At 61.2% G+C, this 16,457-nt stretch overlaps 2 protein-coding genes across 3 annotated transcripts; both read right to left on the reverse strand.

Annotated features, from left to right (window-relative positions):
- Positions 1-2,044: 2,044 nt before the first annotated feature.
- On the reverse strand, positions 2,045-6,365 carry SLC38A7 (solute carrier family 38 member 7). 2 transcript variants are annotated; one of them, XM_068693198.1, is made up of 11 exons: positions 6,032-6,365; positions 5,215-5,641; positions 4,891-5,089; positions 4,668-4,812; positions 4,347-4,445; positions 3,833-3,890; positions 3,388-3,502; positions 3,095-3,242; positions 2,821-3,020; positions 2,377-2,431; positions 2,045-2,296 (listed from the first exon to the last, which is right to left on the reverse strand). In XM_068693198.1, the coding sequence occupies exons 2-11, from the start codon at positions 5,479-5,481 to the stop codon at positions 2,194-2,196; spliced, it is 1,389 nt and encodes a 462-aa protein (XP_068549299.1). In that variant the 5' UTR covers positions 5,482-5,641; positions 6,032-6,365; the 3' UTR covers positions 2,045-2,193. The 2 variants fall into 2 exon arrangements, 1 of the variants encoding a protein (XP_068549299.1); XR_011099818.1 differs by having other exon boundaries at positions 2,213-2,296; positions 3,388-3,470.
- Positions 6,366-7,530: 1,165 nt separating this feature from the next.
- On the reverse strand, positions 7,531-15,302 carry GOT2 (glutamic-oxaloacetic transaminase 2). The gene is made up of 10 exons (XM_068693199.1): positions 15,145-15,302; positions 12,276-12,432; positions 10,997-11,125; positions 10,783-10,842; positions 10,531-10,692; positions 10,257-10,361; positions 9,978-10,128; positions 9,569-9,734; positions 8,518-8,668; positions 7,531-8,355 (listed from the first exon to the last, which is right to left on the reverse strand). Exons 1-10 carry the CDS (start codon positions 15,261-15,263, stop codon positions 8,233-8,235), a joined length of 1,323 nt encoding a protein of 440 aa, XP_068549300.1. The 5' UTR covers positions 15,264-15,302; the 3' UTR covers positions 7,531-8,232.
- Between the last annotated feature and the right edge of the window lie 1,155 nt (positions 15,303-16,457).

Here is a 16,457-nt window from a genome sequence, read left to right on the forward strand (position 1 = left end):
GCCGGGAGCAGCCCCCCAGAGAGCACAGGGAGCCACACGCAGCACAACCGCACGTTTATTGATCCCAGTCAGCTGTGTTTACAGGTATTAAAGGCGTACAAAGGCCAGGAATCTGGTTACCTGCGCTCACACCGAGACACCACGCACGTCCCGCAGCCCAGCTCGAGCCCAAGCCGATGCTGAGCGTGGTTTGTACCCACCAAAGTCCCCAGTGAGCACCCCAGTCCTGCAGCTGGGCTCCCCTTCCTGCTCAGAGCCCTCCTGCTGTTAATGCAAACCCAACAGAGACATCAAGGATGCTTTTGTCCACTTTTTTTTTTTAAACAACAAAAAGTTCTTCGAGCTCCTGCTCTTAGGCAGGAGTCAGGAGAAGCACAGGAGGCAGCCTGTGCCTGTAGTGTTCGCACTCCCCTGTGGAGCACAGATGGGCTGTATTTAGACGAGACACCCATTAACCCCGGCCCCGAGGCTCCTTTCACCTCTTGTTCTCATCCTGGAAAAGCAAATCGTGTTTGCACACACACACATCCTGTGTCCTCCCTCCAGCTCTAGAGAGCTCCGCACACCAAAACACTTCTCTGTTCCCAGGCAAGCACACGGGTGACACAAACGGGGGGGCTGCTGGAGTCTGGTCGTGTCAAAGCCGAGGCTTGGAGCTACCTCGGAGGAGCTGGAGGGACACAATACTTCACACAGTCCCTCAAAACAATTTATTGGGGGGTTCTTTCTCATTCTCCATCTGGATTTCCCCCTCGTATCTCAAAGAGTGGTGGGGAATACTCGAATTACAGAGCGGGATCTGGGAAGAAACATGCATTGGGGGCGAAGAGCCCTTCCTTGCAGCGCGGCGGGCTGAAGCCACCTCTTGTCAGCACATTTCCACACCGCAGGCACTGGGAGGGAGAGGTCACGCGCTGCCACGAGGATGGGCCCACGTGCTGTCCTCTCACCCACCGCCGGCTGGTCGCAGAGGGCAAGGAGCGCAGCCAGGGCAACCTCAACATCTCACGATTCACCTTAGGACACCTGGACGCACAAGGATATTTACACATCAATCCCTCCCTCCCCCAGGGATGTAAAAGGCAAAGATCTCGATCTTGAAAGTCTGATCAAGAGCAGTTGACTGCTGGGATTTCATCACCCCCAGCCCAATCTGCAGCTGGAGGAACTGAACCCAGAGAAACCATCAAGGAGCAGAAGTGAAACTTTCCAGAAAGGGCTAAGGAGGAAGCGCCCAGAGCAACACCAGCTGGATACAGGGACTCAGCCGGACTGAGGGAACAACGTAAAATGGATTAACGCCGACTGCTTTATCCCCGAAGCATCCCTTAACACCTACACCTGCCCCATTCCTTGGACAGCCACCCGGGAAGAAGATTTGAAAGTCAGAGATGAGCCCGGCCCTGGCGTAGTGTCTCCAGCAGGCCCTGCAGTCGCAGCACCTTCTCTAGTGAGTGCCAAGCCCCTGCGCGGAGGCTGGGCTGGCAGTGTAAACATTGCAGCGGCGTGGCGCTACCCGGGGTCCTCCTGATCCTCCTCCAGCAGCACGTTCAAACCAGGCTCAGCGTGCTGGTTGGTCCCACTTTCGAACAGAAAGTGCAACCCAGGCGGAGGAAAATGGAAGAGGAAGCCCTGGCAGCACTGAGCTAGGACAGAGGACCGGCGAGATGAGCCACGGGAAAGCAAAACTCAAACCGAACCGAACGCTGGCACGTTATGGCACGTTCCCTTTATGCAAGACGCTGTCTCCCTCCAACACTGTAGTGACAACAAGGACGTTACGCTGCCAAAGTGCTGGAGAGGAGTTCCCTTGACACGGAGGCTGCTTTCCTGTGCAAACCCCAAACGCCATCCTGTAGTGATATCCGCCCCGGAGGGGCAGGAAGGATTTGACCTGGATGTTGGCATGGAGCGAGCGGGGATCTCCACGATCACAGCACTCCCCTCCGTGGGGTTGCAGGTCTGGTAGTGATGCTCCGGTTTCACCAGAGAGTCAGGGCCGAGGCGGCGAGCCTGACTGCCTGGTGTGTGCAGACAGCGAGATACGAGGCCCTGCAGGGCTCTTTCAGCAAAGCCCCGGATTTCAGCGTTCCTCGTGGCTGCTCCCAATGTACCCAAACGTTTCCTCCCCGCTCCCCCTTGGTCCTGGAGCAGGAAACGTGCTTCCCCGTGGCAGGCAGCCCAGGGAAGGCGTCAGGCTGTGAGATCCACAAAGATGGCATTGGCGGTGGTCTGGCCGAAGATGAAGGCTCCCAGGGTGACCATGAACACCCCGTAGCTGACCTGGGCCCACCAGCTGTGGACACACAAGGACAGAGAGCGTTGTAGGTGGGACTTCCTCTACCAAATCCGCAGGGGGAGAGGGAAGCGCGTTACCTGAGTGCCCTGGTTTCTTGGATCTCGGAGAGTTTGGCTTGAATCAGGCAGAGCCCTGAAAGGGAGAAGCAGCAAATTAAACCCAGCTGGGGACTGAACAGACGCCCCGCAGGCCAGGGAGCTGAGCTGCCACTGAGGCTGCCCTGTTGAGGGCAGGAGGGACAAATCCTCTCCTATTTCTCCTCGGCATCTTCCAGCCCGTAGGAGATGTGCCACTGGAGAGGGGCAGAGCACATTGCTGGCTGATGGGATACAAATTCCCCCCCCCCAGCCCTCACCTAGCCCCCTGCCTCTCCTACACTCCCAGTTACGGAGCAGAGACCAGTCAAACCAGTGGTCCTGCTCCTCTAAAGGCCCCCTTGCTCCCGTGTCCCCATCCTGTCCCCTCCCTCTTCAGATACGAGGCCAAGAGACGTCCCCGTGGGGCACCCCAGGACGCGGTACCTGGGAAGACGAAGATGAAGCAGGCGGCCAAGCCCCCGATGACGGAGATGACTTTGCCGATGTCAGGGATGAAGAGAGCCAGGAGAAGCGTCAGCAGGAACCAACTGACGGTCTGCAGCAGGCGCCTCCTCCGCTCCCGAACCACGTCCTCCTCCACCGTCACCCCGGTGTAGCGCAGCCAGAGGCCCTCCAGAACGGCCCTGCGGGCACGGAGCCGGGGAAGGAGGCTTCCAGCAGGGCTCCTCCTGCCCCTCCACCGCCGCCCTCCACTCACCGGCCGCAGAAGTGCAGGATGGGGTAGGAGGTCAGCACGCACAGGATGATGAAGGCCCGGGCGAGGGCGACGGGGATGTCGTTGGAAGGGTAGGAGAGCAACACGTCCTGCTCCACGCTGGCCCCAAACGTCAGGAAGCCGCAGACGCCTGCCGGAGAAGGGCGCAGTCAGCGGGGGACAGGGAAGGAGTCCCGTGGTTTAATCCCCTCCCTGTACCTCTGCTGCCCAGAGGATCTGTGTCCTCCAGGAGCTCGCCACAGCCACAGAAGCCACCCCGTGGTCCCCTCACTTACCCGTGCCTGTATAGACAAAGAGAGCGATCACCATGGCCGCTGTCACCACCGCCCCCCACGTCTTCACCTCCGGCTGCTTCATGCTGTTAAAGACGGGCACGCTGCTCACGTGGCACTGCCGGAGACACCAAGAGAGCGCGGGGACACGCGCTGGGCTGAGCCGGGGCAGCGGGAGCCACGCAGGACCCCGCGCACCACACGCAGCCCTGGCAAACCCCTGCCAGCGCTGCGATCCCCCAGATTTGTCACCGGAGAAGGCAGCGAGGGCAACGGGATTAAACAGGCCCATCTCTCCCCCACCCTGCTCACAAAGCAGCTCTTTGCCCGACTAAAAACTGTTCTCCTGCCAGGCTGGATCACACCAGGGACATGGGTTTTGGCTGAATGTCCAGGGAAATATCCCCAGACCAGATCAGGAGGGGGAGCGCCTGGCTCGTGGCCTTACCTGGAAGCCGAAGCAGATGGTGGGCATGGCGTTGAACACGGCCATCCAGCTGGAGGGGCTGGGGAGGGAGAGAGGCACCGGTCAGAGCGGGGTGATCGTTCCTCTGCTGATCTGCCCCCTCCTCAGCAGCCCCTCTCTCCATCCCTGTCCTTCTGTCCCCTGTGGTCTCCTCGGTCCCAGCTTTTGGGATTCCACCCCGTCCCCAACAGCCCGCAAGATGTTTGCACTGGAGGCAGACGGGGATGCTCTGATGTCTGACAAGGGTTCAGCTCAGGCCGCAGTGATGTGGAAGGAGATGGGGACCAGGACGGGATGCCTCCAACAAGCATTTCTCTGCTCCTTCACTGCCTGATCCCACAAAATGTGCGGAGATGCAGCCACCTGGAAGCTTTTGGCAGCAAAAAGGGACCTGGGAAGGGACCTGGGGAGGAGCTGTCCCCAGCCCTTGCACCCCTCGCTCACAAGTCCCTGCCCGGCCCTGCGGTGCTATCAGCGTCACATCTCCTGCACGCACCTGGTGGGGATCTCCACAGGCACAAGCTCCTTGTCGGGCCAGATGTACTTGATGATGATGACGGCCGTGACGTACCACGTGCCGATCACGCTCAGAGAGCTGCAAGAGGGGACACAGAAAGCCCGTCAGCGCCCCGCCTCCCAGCCCTGAGGACATCCCAGGGTCTCCTCCCGGCACCTCCAGCCCCATCCTTTTAAATTTTGGTTTAAATTTTGGTTTAAATTTTGGATTGGGGAGAGAGATGAACGTTAAAGGAGCTGCCGCGGTGTTTCCAGCTGTGAAGTTGCACCCAGACGCTCGGTGGAGCGTCCCCTCACCCACCTGGCGTACTTCTGGAAGCCGATCTCCTTGGGGATGGAGAGGGGCAGGATGAGGAGGAAGGCGGTGATGCTGATGGTGAACTTGCGGTCGGTGTACCAGCGGCTGCTCCCCGCTTCCTCGGGCTCCGTCACCAGCGCGGCGATGACTGCGGGGACAGCGGGGTTGTGCCTCCCGCCCCTCCCGCAGGAAGGGAGTTCGGCCGCTCACTTTTTGGGGCACTTACTCTTGTCCTCCTGGTCTCCGATGATGATGAGGAAAGCGATGCAGGTGCCGAAGGTGTAGACGGCGATGGCCACCTCGCACAGCACGCCCGGCACCTTCCCGCACACCGCCCACACCACCTCTTGGTACGTCCGCTCGTTGCTGGCCTGTGAGCAGTACGCCAGGATGACCAGCCCCCCGATGATGAAGATCAGCATGCACTGCCATGGGAAGAAGGAGCCAGAGCACACAGTGAGGCAGCGACACGCCGAGGTCCCCAGGGTGCTCCGTGTCCCACAGGGACCCTCCAGGGCCACGCATGGGGCTGTCCCCTCCCGCCTCTCACCATCTGCAGCGCGATGCCCGCGGCCACGCCGCCGGCTGTGTTGAAGGCGGCGGGGAAGTTGAGCAGCCCGGCCCCGAGGGCGGCGTTCACCACGATGAAGACGGCGCCCAGCGCAGACGTGGCCCCCAGGCCGCTGCCTTGGCTCTCGCCGCTCTTGGGCACCGTCTCCACGCTGGGGCTCTGCAGGAGCCTGGCCCGTTCCCCGGCGTCGGCGCTCCACTCCCAGTCCCTGTAGTCACTGTTGATGCTCCCGGTGGCCTGAGCCATGTTTGGGCAGGATTTGTCCCTCTTGTGTCCCTTTCGTGTCCCACTATTGTCCTCCCACTGGGCTCAGCCAAGCAGCATGAAGAGTGTCCCCAGCCAGCGCTGGATCCATCGGGCACGGGGATGGCACACGGCAGAGCAGGATCCGGGCGTTTCACTGCTCCTGGAAGGGGACAGGGAGGGACAGGAATCTTCTGAGGATTGTTGGGAAACCGAGACACACCTCGGTGGCGTGGAGGGGCAGGCAGGGGGGTGAATCAGCCCTCCTGATGGATTTAAAAGACTGCAGCCAGCAGGGACGTGGGACAGATGGCAGGGAAGGAGATCCACGTCCTCTGGTGGCACATGGATCAAAAACGTGGCTGGCAGGACCTGGGGCCACCCCAAAACCCTCTGACCTACAGCCTGTGATAACAAGGGACAGCATGGGCTGACAACCGAGTGGGACAGAGCAAAAACGAGCTCCCCACGTCCCGGCTCGGGGTCCCAGCACCCGGGCACCCAAATTTCAGCAGGGCTGCTTGGGGACGGAGGGCGCGGGCGTTGAACTCACCTCTGCTCTGTAAAATCCGGACCGGGGCCGGTGCCCGGAGCCCTGCCGGCGGTCCCGGGGCCTCCCCACGGGCTTCCCGTTCCTGCGGCCAGGAGCCCCGTGGCCACGGCTCCCCGCTCGCAGGGTTAAAGTCCGAGCCCGGGGGGCCTCAGCGAGCTTTGGGCACCCCCTGCGGCAAGGGGCAGCCTCGCATCCTTCAGCACCGCCCGGCCACGGGGCTACGGGGGCTACCGGGACCCGGCCCCTCCCGGCCCGGTTCAGCCCAGCCCCGGTGCCGGTGTCGCAGCCCCGCAGCCCCCGCTCAGCGCGCAGCCTGCCGGGGTTTGTAGGCTGCGCCCAGCCTCCTCCCAGCCTGCGGGAATGGGGCGGGGGGAGCGAGGAGGGGCTGGGTAAGCAGGCGGGAGGAGGAAATTCTTGCGCTGGGAGGGTGGTGAGGAGCTGGAGGCTGCCCGGAGAGGGTGGGGATGCCCCATCCCTAAGGGTGTTGGACGCCAGGGTGGACGATGCTCTGATCTGATCTGGTGGTGGGGTCCCTGGCGTGGCAGGGGTGGATTTAGATGGGTTTCAAGGTGCCTCCCAATCCCAACCCATTCTGTGATTGCACAGCTACCTAAAAGGTGTGGGGAGATGGGGTCGGCCTCTTCTCACAGGTACCCAGGGATAGGATCAGAGGGAATGGGCTCAAGTTGCACCAGGGGAGGTTCAGGTTGGAAATGAGGAGACATTGCTGCTCAGAAAGAGCAGTCAGGCACTGGGACGAGTGGGGAGGTGGTGGGGTCACTGTCCCTGGGGGTGTTCAAGGAGAGGTTGGACGTGGTGCTTGGGGACATGGTTAGTGGGTGACAGTGGTGGTTGGACCAGGTGATCTTGGAGGGCTTTTCCAACCTTAATGATCCATGCTCTTGGCCAAGGATCCCACTGAGATGGAGGAAGGTGGCAGCTGCAGGAGCAGGGCCACAGTGTGGGGCTGGGCCCTTTGGGAACTCGTAAAATAATCAAATGTGTAGGCTGCTGGATTAGCTGCATGGGAGTCCCACAGCCCCTGCTGCATTTAGGACGAACACGTGGGCACTGCCCTCTGTGTTCAGGAGATTGGGGTTTCAGCAGCCCTGTCAGACTCCCTCTGCTGGCACAACCCTGGAAGGGGACATCTGGTGTGTGGAAGGGACAGAAGGCATCTGTGCCATGATGGGAGGAAGGCCCAAGCTCGACGCAACCCTGCATCACTTTATTAGGATTAAAAAGCTCAGCGTTAAGCGAGGCACAGGGCATTTTGTCCTCACGTCTTTACAAGGAGAGGATGGATGGAGCTACCAGCTCTGACTGTGCTCGGGCTCCTTCCGTCCCGTTTTCTGGCATCACCAGATGAGATGACCACCCCCAGACCCCCACCCGAGGGTGGACGCAGCTGGTTCGTGGCTGTGGGACACAGACCCTGGTCTGGAGGCAGAGCCAACGTGCTGTGGGCAGAGAGGGGAGAAGCAGAAATGCACAGAGAGCAGTTTTCAGAGGAGGTTCTTATTGAAGGGCGAGGAATTGTCACCTTATAGCAGGGGAAGGGAGGTTCAGAGCAGTGACAGGGGTCTGCCACACGCACCAACGCCACCGTGAATTACACTTGACAGATTTCCAGCTGGAAAGAGCAGAGCCCAGAGGGGAGCACGTTTTAGTAATTACAAGTCCTCAGAGCCTTTATGGCAGTTGTCGGAGGGCAGCTTCAGCGCTGCCTGGCCCTGAGGTGGAAGAGGAGGGGAGCCTGCAGCAGGATGGGTTCGGGAGGACACGGGAGCGATCCCAAACAGCCCCCCCTCAGCCCACCCCGCTCCCTGACCACTGCTGCCCGGGCGAGCAGCCTCACAAAGCCTTCTCATGGAGAAACGAGCGTGGGGATGCTTTGGGTGCCTACGCAGGCAGGATGGCCGAGCGCTAACCGTTTGCTTCCTCCAGTGCAGACGGGTGCTGGGGGCTGATGGACAAAGGATGAGCAGCAGGGGAGGATGGCTGTGACACGGGGGAGCCAGCACTGCTGTCCCTGCTCCACAGCGTGGTGCGAGTTTGACTAGGCTTCTACAACAACTCATCTACAAGATACATTCAGCAGCGGCGTTAAGTGCTGTGGTTGGAAGTTTTCTGCTTGCTTCCTTTCCTTCCCCTTCTTCCAGCAGCGGGGAAGGCCGACAGCTCCAGAACACGCTCTGTCTTTACTTGGTGACCTGGTGGATGGCGTGAGCCAGGTAACCCACGTTACCCGACGTAACGCCCGCCATGGAGATTCGGCCGTCCTTTGTCATGTAGATGGAGAACTCCTTGATCAGCCGCTCCACCTGGGATGAAAGAGCAGAGTTCAAAATTCAGCCCGACCTCTACTCTGGAAGATGTTCTTATCGAGAAAAACCTGTCCCTGGAGGCTTATCTGGCACCCACAGCCCATATCTTTCTGACAAGTACTGCAAAGAACACCTTGATACCAGGGGAATTGTGTTTACCTGCTCGGGCTTCAGCCCCGTGAAGCAGAACATGCCGATCTGGTCGGTGATGTGCTGCCAGTTGTGCGAGGATCCCTCCTTCTTGAGGTTGGACACCAGCTGAGTCCGCATGCCGATGATCCGGTCAGCCATGCCCTTCACCTCCACCAGCCTGGGAATTCAACCCAAGAGCTGCTCAGAGCAGAGCCACGATGCTCCAACACTGCTCCCTATCCCCAGCTACATGGGAAGCAACCCTTCTCCACTTTTTCCCCCAAAAACACGGGGTGTGCAACCCAAAGCAAAGCAAACCCCACAGAGCATGGACCTGTTGCCTCGGCTAGGCAGTTGCTTCTTTCTCCCAGCATCCAAAAGTGAAAAAAAAAAAGTTATTTATTTATTCCATTAACTGTTGGACACTACAGGAGAGTCTCAGCATCTCTTGCTGCTGAAAGCCATGGCAGAATTGGAGGCCTCAAGGCAGCACTGCCCAAACCCACATCAAATAACACCTGGGGTGTGCAGGGGTCTCCCACAACGCAGACAGCCCCAGCTCCACGGCCGTGCAGCAAGGAGACATCTCTGCCAGGTCCTGGATCTGGCCAAAGCAGCGCAACCCCAGCGAGGCCCCGACACACAGCCAGCCTTTGTCCCGCAGGGCCAGCTGCTGCCAGGGACCCAGCACCCTGCAGGAGCAGCGCAGGCTGATGCCAGGAGGCTTGGGGCACGAGGGTTACATTCCTCAGCCTTTATTCCCAGGGGACTTAAGCTTCCACTTCCCCCACGTGAGGCTCAAAGCTAGACTTGTAGCTACTCAAGTGGCTACAACGAGTTAAATCAGTCTTTTGTGCTCCCGAGACAGGCAGCTCCGCAGACTTCAATCCTAGGGAAGCCCTGTCCTCTCCTCTAGAGGGTTTTCTGCCTCAGTAACGCAAGGGAAACCCGCTCGTGTGAGCAGGGATTTCCCCAGAGGGCAGCAGCAGCTGGTGGTGCTGACTGGAACCCTGCAGCTATCAGCACAGCAGGCTCGGCTTCACGCCTCGCCTCGTGGGTACTGGCAGCTCCCTCTTACCACTCCTTCCGCAGCTCCGGGGTGTTGAGGATGATGGAGGCGATGCGGGCTCCGTTCAGGGGCGGGTTGGAGTACATGGGACGGATGAGGATCTTCAGCTGCGACTCCACCCTCTTGGCTTCCTCTGCGTCGCTGCAGATCACCGTGAAGGCTCCCGCGCGCTCTCCTGAAACGGAGACAGCCCGGTCAGGTCCCAGCCCGCGGATATCCAGGGCTGGGGCAGGACTCCTCTGAACACCACGCTGCTTTAGCACAGCCCTGCTTTCTAACGGGGTTCCTCAGCCCCCACCTGTGCCCTGTTCAGTACCACAGGACAGCAGCTGGCACTGGGAGAACGGCAGGCATCTCTAGAAAGTCACCGGCTGCTAATCCAGCCTGGAATTGTCCCCGCACCACCCACCCAACTCACCGTACAGCCCCATGTTCTTGGCGTAGGACTGCGACAGCACGATGTTGATGCCCTGCTCGATGAAATGCCGCACGGCCCAGGCGTCCCGGTTGATGTCCCCGCTGGCAAAGCCCTGGTAGGCCATGTCGAAGTACACCAGGAGGTTCCGTTTCTGCCAGAGAAGTGACAGTGTCATCGAGTGGCCGGCTGGTGCTTGCGAGGAGACACCAGGCACGTGAAAGAGGGAACCCAAGATGTGGTTTTCCCAAGAAGCGCACAGCGGGACACCTCACTGCTCACCTTCACCGTGGCTGCCATCTCCTTCCACTGCTCCTGCCGGGGATCCACTCCGGTGGGGTTGTGAGCACAGGCGTGCAAGAGGATGATGCTCTTCTCTGGGATTTTCTAAAGGTGATGGGACAGGGAATGAGGGATTGGCAACATCCAGGCACTCTCCTCAGGTGGAGAGATGAGGCTTGCCCTGGATGTGCCCTGCAGGGCTCCCAGCCTCCACTCAGCACCTCACCCATTCCCCACCTCACCTCCCTGCTTCCAACTGTGAAAGGCAACTCACAGAAATGTCGTCCATGGCTCCAGCGAAGTCGAGGCTGCAGGTTTTGGGGTCGTAGTAGCGGTAAGCCTGGAGCTGCAAGCCCGCATCGCGGAAGATGGGCGTGTGATTGCCCCAGGAGGGTTTGGGTAGGTACACGTCGCGGCTGGACTTGAAGAACCGTTGCTGAGGAAGAGAAAGAGAGAGCGTTCAACAGCCTGGATCCAGCTCCTGACAAAAGATGTCCCTTCCTTCCCCAGCCGGCCAGGGACTCACCAAAAAATTGGCTCCAATTCGCAGAGATCCAGTCCCAGAAATACCCTGCACGGTGACGTACTGCGAGGAGAGGAACACGAACAGGAGTCTGAGCAGACTGAGGAGCCTGGGGGTAGCCAGCCAGCAGCTCGGGGGCACCAGCAGCCCCGCCAGCCCCGCTTGGTGCCCACGTGCTGCCCACCCCCTGCTCCCCACTCCCCAGCCCGCTCCTTACCCGGCCGCTCTTGAAAGCCTCGCTGTTTTCGCCCAGCGCCAGCTCTGCCGATGCCCGGGTGAAATCCGCCAGCCCCCCGATGGGCAAGTACTCCTTGTCCATCTTCTTAGAGGCTATCATGGCCTCCGCCTGGAAAGGAGGACGCACGGTCAGCACGGAAAGCATCCCCACGGAGAGGACAGAGGGCAGCTCACGGTCGCTTCTCTTCACATTTGCTCGCTCAGAAGCAGCAAAGGCCGACAGGAGCTTCCCCTCCCCTAGGGCCCATCCGAGCCAGAGGAGCAGCACATTTTTGGTGACACCCTGCTTTTACCATGGGACACAGTCCCCCAGCAGCCACCTGATCCCTCAGAGGAGAGCACCACTTCCAGCCCCGTACGAGCTAGCGCTGCTGCACAAGGACACACATTTCTTTGCCCACACTGGAACTGTCCCGCAGGACGGGGAGACTTGGCTGTTATGGAGGAGAAGAGGCTGTTTCTACACAGAGACACCCCAAACCAGGTAGGGCAGCAAGCCCTTCGTGGTGCCTTGTCATGCTGGGAAGGTTACTGAACTAGATAAGACTAAAAAATAAAGAAATCCAGGAAACCCAGCCAATTTTGAAAGCAGCCTGACTGCCAGCCAGCGTTTGGAGGTGGCTGCCTCCAGCCTTGCTGATCTCTGCTCCTCTCAGGCAGAGCTGGCACCAGAACCAGTCCAAGTTTTTGTTTGACACAGCGTCAGAGAAAAATACAGCCACGTGGACAACTGCAGTGATCTGGGAACCCTGTCTGTGATCTCAGAGCAGTGGGACGGACGCTGGAAGTGTTCACACAGCACCAGAAGCTCCTCCTGATGCCACCCGAGCTCCCTGGGCATGACCCAGCTGCGGTGCGGGCAAGGGACGGCTTCAAATCCCACACCAGTGGCCTATTTCTACCTGCAGAGCCCCCGAAGGCTCCATAATCCCCTCAAGGGCAGCATCCGCATCCAGCTCCCGGGCTGGCGTTTTAGGCTGGCTTATGGAGAAGCTGGCACAAAGGCTCAGCACAATTCCTAAGGCTAATCCGGCGAGGGGACAGCGTCAGCTTTTTCCTCGGCCCAGAGAACATCGGTTTGCTGAAGGAACACCTTGAGCTGGGCTGTGCTGGGGGGCTCCTGGACGTCAGCAATAAATTAGACAGCCCTGGAAGGGGCCAGGACGAATATTCCTGGTTTTACCCCGTGCCCCAGAAGCGCTGGCACTGCCCGCAGAGCTACCTGTGTGGTGCCTGCTGCCCCGCAGCCCCCGGCTCACCTTGCGAACGCAGCTCAGCACGTAGGGCTTCCCGTTGTCGTCCCGGTACGCCCCCACGCCCAGGTTCATCTTCTTGGAGTTGGTGTCGCGCTTGAACGCTTCGGTCACCCCCAGGATGGGGTCGGGGGGACCCATCTCCACGTGGGACCACCATGAGCTGGGGGAGAAAGGAACAGCTCAGGGTGAGGCTGGAGGATGGGGCACAACCCCCGTGTCACCTCCAAGCATGGCAGGGACATTTTTAGGGGCCCAAGCAGAGCAGCAAGAGCGATGTTTTCGCATGGAGCACCTCAGTGAGCTTCTTCTGAGATCCCAGAGAGGCTCTGGTGCATGAAGCCAACCTGCTGCTCCCACAGCGCTGCCTTCCTAGCAGCGATTTCCCCTCCCGGCCCTACAAACCCTGCCTGGCTCTAACACGGGGGCTGTTCTGGCAATCAGGCAGGACGCCTTCTCCTCACTGCGATGAGCTCCTCGCAGCCAAGCACGAGCCCTCCCGCTGCCGGGCGTCCCGAAGGCAGCGAGCTCCTCGGCACGCCAAGGCCAGGCTATAAAAAGCAACTCCTTGGGCCCAGCCTCCCCCCGGCCCGCTCAGGCTGCTGAAAACAGCAAGCACAACTCACAAGTCCCTTCGTCTGGTTTAAAAACGGAAGTTTTTAACCTCTCCCAACCCACGGAGGGGTAATTAGGACTCGTTAAGCACGGGATCAGCCTGGCAGGATGAGTCAGTGGTGCCACAATGCACCCCTAGCGGGACGCAGCACATCCCTGCGGGGTTTTCCTGGCCTGTGGTTATTTCAGCCCCAAGGGCTGCCCACCCAGAGGCTCGCGGTGTTTGAGGCGTTCAGGTCCTGCACACCTCAGCAGGTCACAGCTGCTGCAAGCAGCGCTGATCCCGAGGGCATTTCCCTAAGTCCCAGGGCTCCCGAGTTAAGCGCTTTTGTTCTGAGCCCTTCCATCAGCTTAGGGCCGCTTTAGGGCCTCTTTAGGGCCGATTTTCTCGTTCTCAGCCTGAGGGCTTTGGGGTGAAGGCAGCAGAACGGCTCCTCTGCTGCTCCCAGGGAGCTGGCAGGAGGAAATAGATCCCAATGGGATGTACAAACACACCCAGCAGGGATCATAAAAGCCTGCCCAAGGTGCTCAGGACCAGGGACCTAAGCCCTCAGGCCCTACCGCAGCCCTCGTTACCACGACGCCCTGTCCCTGCGCCACATTCTAGTTTATTTCAGGCAATCCCAAGAGTGCTGCTCTCAGATAAAGGTCAGAGTTATAAACTGCCCAACCTCCCTGCCCACGCCGCGGGGCCGGAGAGGCGTTTCGGTGCCGAGCCCCGAGTGAAAGGCAGCTCAAGCTGCGGTTTCTCTGCTGGAGGTTTGCTCGGGGCAAGCCAGGAAGAGTTTTTCCGTCCACTTTTGGGCAGGAGTGAGTCAGCGCCGGGGCGTGGAGCGGGGCTGTTATCCTGCAGCCTCCCTGCTTTCTGCCAGGCCCTCCTCCACGTGTGATGGGGGGACAAAAAGGGCAGAAAACACAGCAGGAACCCCAAAAAGGAGCCTGCTAACAGCGTGTGCGGAACCCAGGGGCTGTGCGTTGGGGCTCCAAGCAAACTTTCCTCTGGGCAGGCACTCACGGCTCCACTGAAGGTTTCCTTTGTTCCTTTCCCTTATTCCCCACACCGGGCGCTGGTTTCAGAGCCTCTGCCAAAGCCCTGCAGCGGCTCCGCAAGCCCCAGCAGAGCGCGAGGCCAAAGGCTCCGCGCCCGCGATGCCACAGCTACGGCAAATATTTACAGCAGGACGCCGACGGGACGCTCCTGCCAGCCCCAAAAGCCCCGGGTGGCCGCAGGGAGCTGCCCCCTCGGTGGGCTCAGCCCCCGGGGTGTCCCCAGGTGATGCCCTGGGGGTCTGGCTGCACCCCGTGACCCCAAATCCATCCCTCTGCTGCCTTCAGAGAGGGGAGCCCGGTGCAGAACAGCTCCTGCGGGAACACCACGTGCCAGGCAGCAGCCCCTGACCCCATTTCAAGGTGCGTGGGGTCCTTGGGACCCCCTATCCCTGCTGCACACCCCCAGCCCCATTTCTCGGTGCACAGGACCCCATCCCATTGCGTATGCTGTACCTGGGACCCCACTGCACGCCCCCAGCCCCGTGCCCTGCTGCAGAGGGACCCCCTGCCCACCCTGGTGCCCAGACCTCCCCCACCCTACTGCGTGACCCCAACCCCATATCTCAGTGCACAGCGCCCCCCTGCCCCATCCCATAGCGGGCAGCACCCCCTGACCCCAATGAAGCCCCCAGCCCCGCGTCTCAGCGCACAGCGCTCCCCACCCCCCCTGCCCGCCCCCAGCCCTATTCCCCGGGGGGCAGCGCCCCCCGCCCCAGTACCGCCCCCCGCCCCATATCCTGGTGCACAGGGCCCCATCCCATAGCAGGCAGCGCACCCCCGCCCCCATACAGCCCCACCCCCCCCCCCCCAGCCCCCTGCCCCATACCCGGCTCTCAGCCCCCCCCCCACCCCCACCCCATATCCCGGTGCCCCCCCTGCGCTCCCCCCTCCCCGCCCCCTCCCCTCGCCCTCCACGCGCCCCCTCAAGGGCAGCCGGGGGCCGCCGGGCCCGGCCGCAGCCAATCAGAGCGCGCGCCCCCCGACTCGCCCGGCCGGCCCAGCCAATGGGCGCGCTGTCTCCATGGCAACGCCGCTCCCGCCCCCCACCCACCGGCCTACGGGCCGCGCCGAGGGACATTCTTCCTCACCGCGAAGCCCCTTCCCCGCCCCCCCCAATGAAGCCTCCCCCTCCCCACAAACGGCGGCGGCCGCGTCCCGGAGGCGGCGAAACGGCTCCGGTGCCGCCCCCCCTGAGGCCTCCGGGCCTCACCTGGCGCGGGCGGCGGCGGCGAGGCGGGGGGCGGCGAGGAAGCGGCAGCTCTGCAGCAGCGCCATGGCGGCGTGAGGGCGGCCGGCAGACACAGCTCCCCGCGGCAGCGCACTGCGCATGCGCGGCGCCTCACAGGACAGACCACGCCCCCTTCGTGGCCCCGCCCCCTCGCGGCCCCGCCCCGCCCACAGCGCCCCCTGGCGGCCGGGAGGGCCCCGTGCGGCAGCGCCTGGTGGGAGGCACTGGGGGGTACTGGGCTGTACTGGGGGGTGCTGGGGTGTACTGGGGTGTACTGGGCGGTGCTGCACCCTGCTGGGCTGTACTGGGCTGTACTGGGGTGTACTGGGTTATACTGGGTTGTGCTGCACCCTGCTGGGCTGTACTGGGTTATACTGGGCTGTGCCCTACTGGGCTGTACTGGGCGGTGCTGCACCCTGCTGGGCAGTACTGGGGTGTACTGGGCTGCACTGCACCCTACTGGGTTATACTGGGCGGTGCTGCGCCCTGCTGGGCTGTACTGGGTTATACTGGGTTGTGCTGCACCATACTGGGATGCACTGGGCTGTACTGGGATGCACTGCACCCTACTGGGCAGTGCTGCGCCCTGCTGGACTGTACTGGGCTAGACTGGGCTGTGCTTCACCATACTGGGCTAAACTAGGCTGCACTGCACCCTACTGGGCTATACTGGGCTGTATTGCACCATACTGGTCTATACTGGGCTGCACTCCACCATACAGGGCTGCACGGGGCCATGCTGGGCCATGCTGTGCTGCATTGCACCCTGCTGGGCTTCACTGGGCTATACTGGGCTGAGCTTGGCTATACTGGGCCGCACAGGGCTGCACTGCACCCTACTGGTTGGTACTGGTCTACAGTGGGCTGTACTGGGCTATACCGCACTGTACTGAGCTGTACTGGGATATTCTGGGCTGTAAAGGACTGTACTGGTTTATACTGGACTGTACAGGACTGCACTGCACCACACCGGGATGTACTGGTCTATACTGTGCCATACTGGGCAGCAATGCACCACACTGGACTGTACTGAGCCCTACTGGGCTGCACTGGGCCATACTGGGCTGTAGTTACCTTATACTGGGCCTTACAGGGCTGCACCACACCGCACTGGGCTGCAGAGGGCAGCAGTGGGACATACTGGGCTGTACAGGACTGCACTGGGCCATACTGGGCTGTGCTGGGTTATGGGGGTCTGTACTGCCCCATACAGCCTGTACCGGGCCATACAGAACTGCACTGGGCCATACTGGGCTGCATTTATGTCATACTGGGACATACAGGTACAGGACCGC

The sequence above is a fragment of the Anas acuta genome, chromosome 10 (genome assembly GCF_963932015.1).
Source record: "Anas acuta chromosome 10, bAnaAcu1.1, whole genome shotgun sequence".
Taxonomy (NCBI): domain Eukaryota; kingdom Metazoa; phylum Chordata; class Aves; order Anseriformes; family Anatidae; genus Anas; species Anas acuta.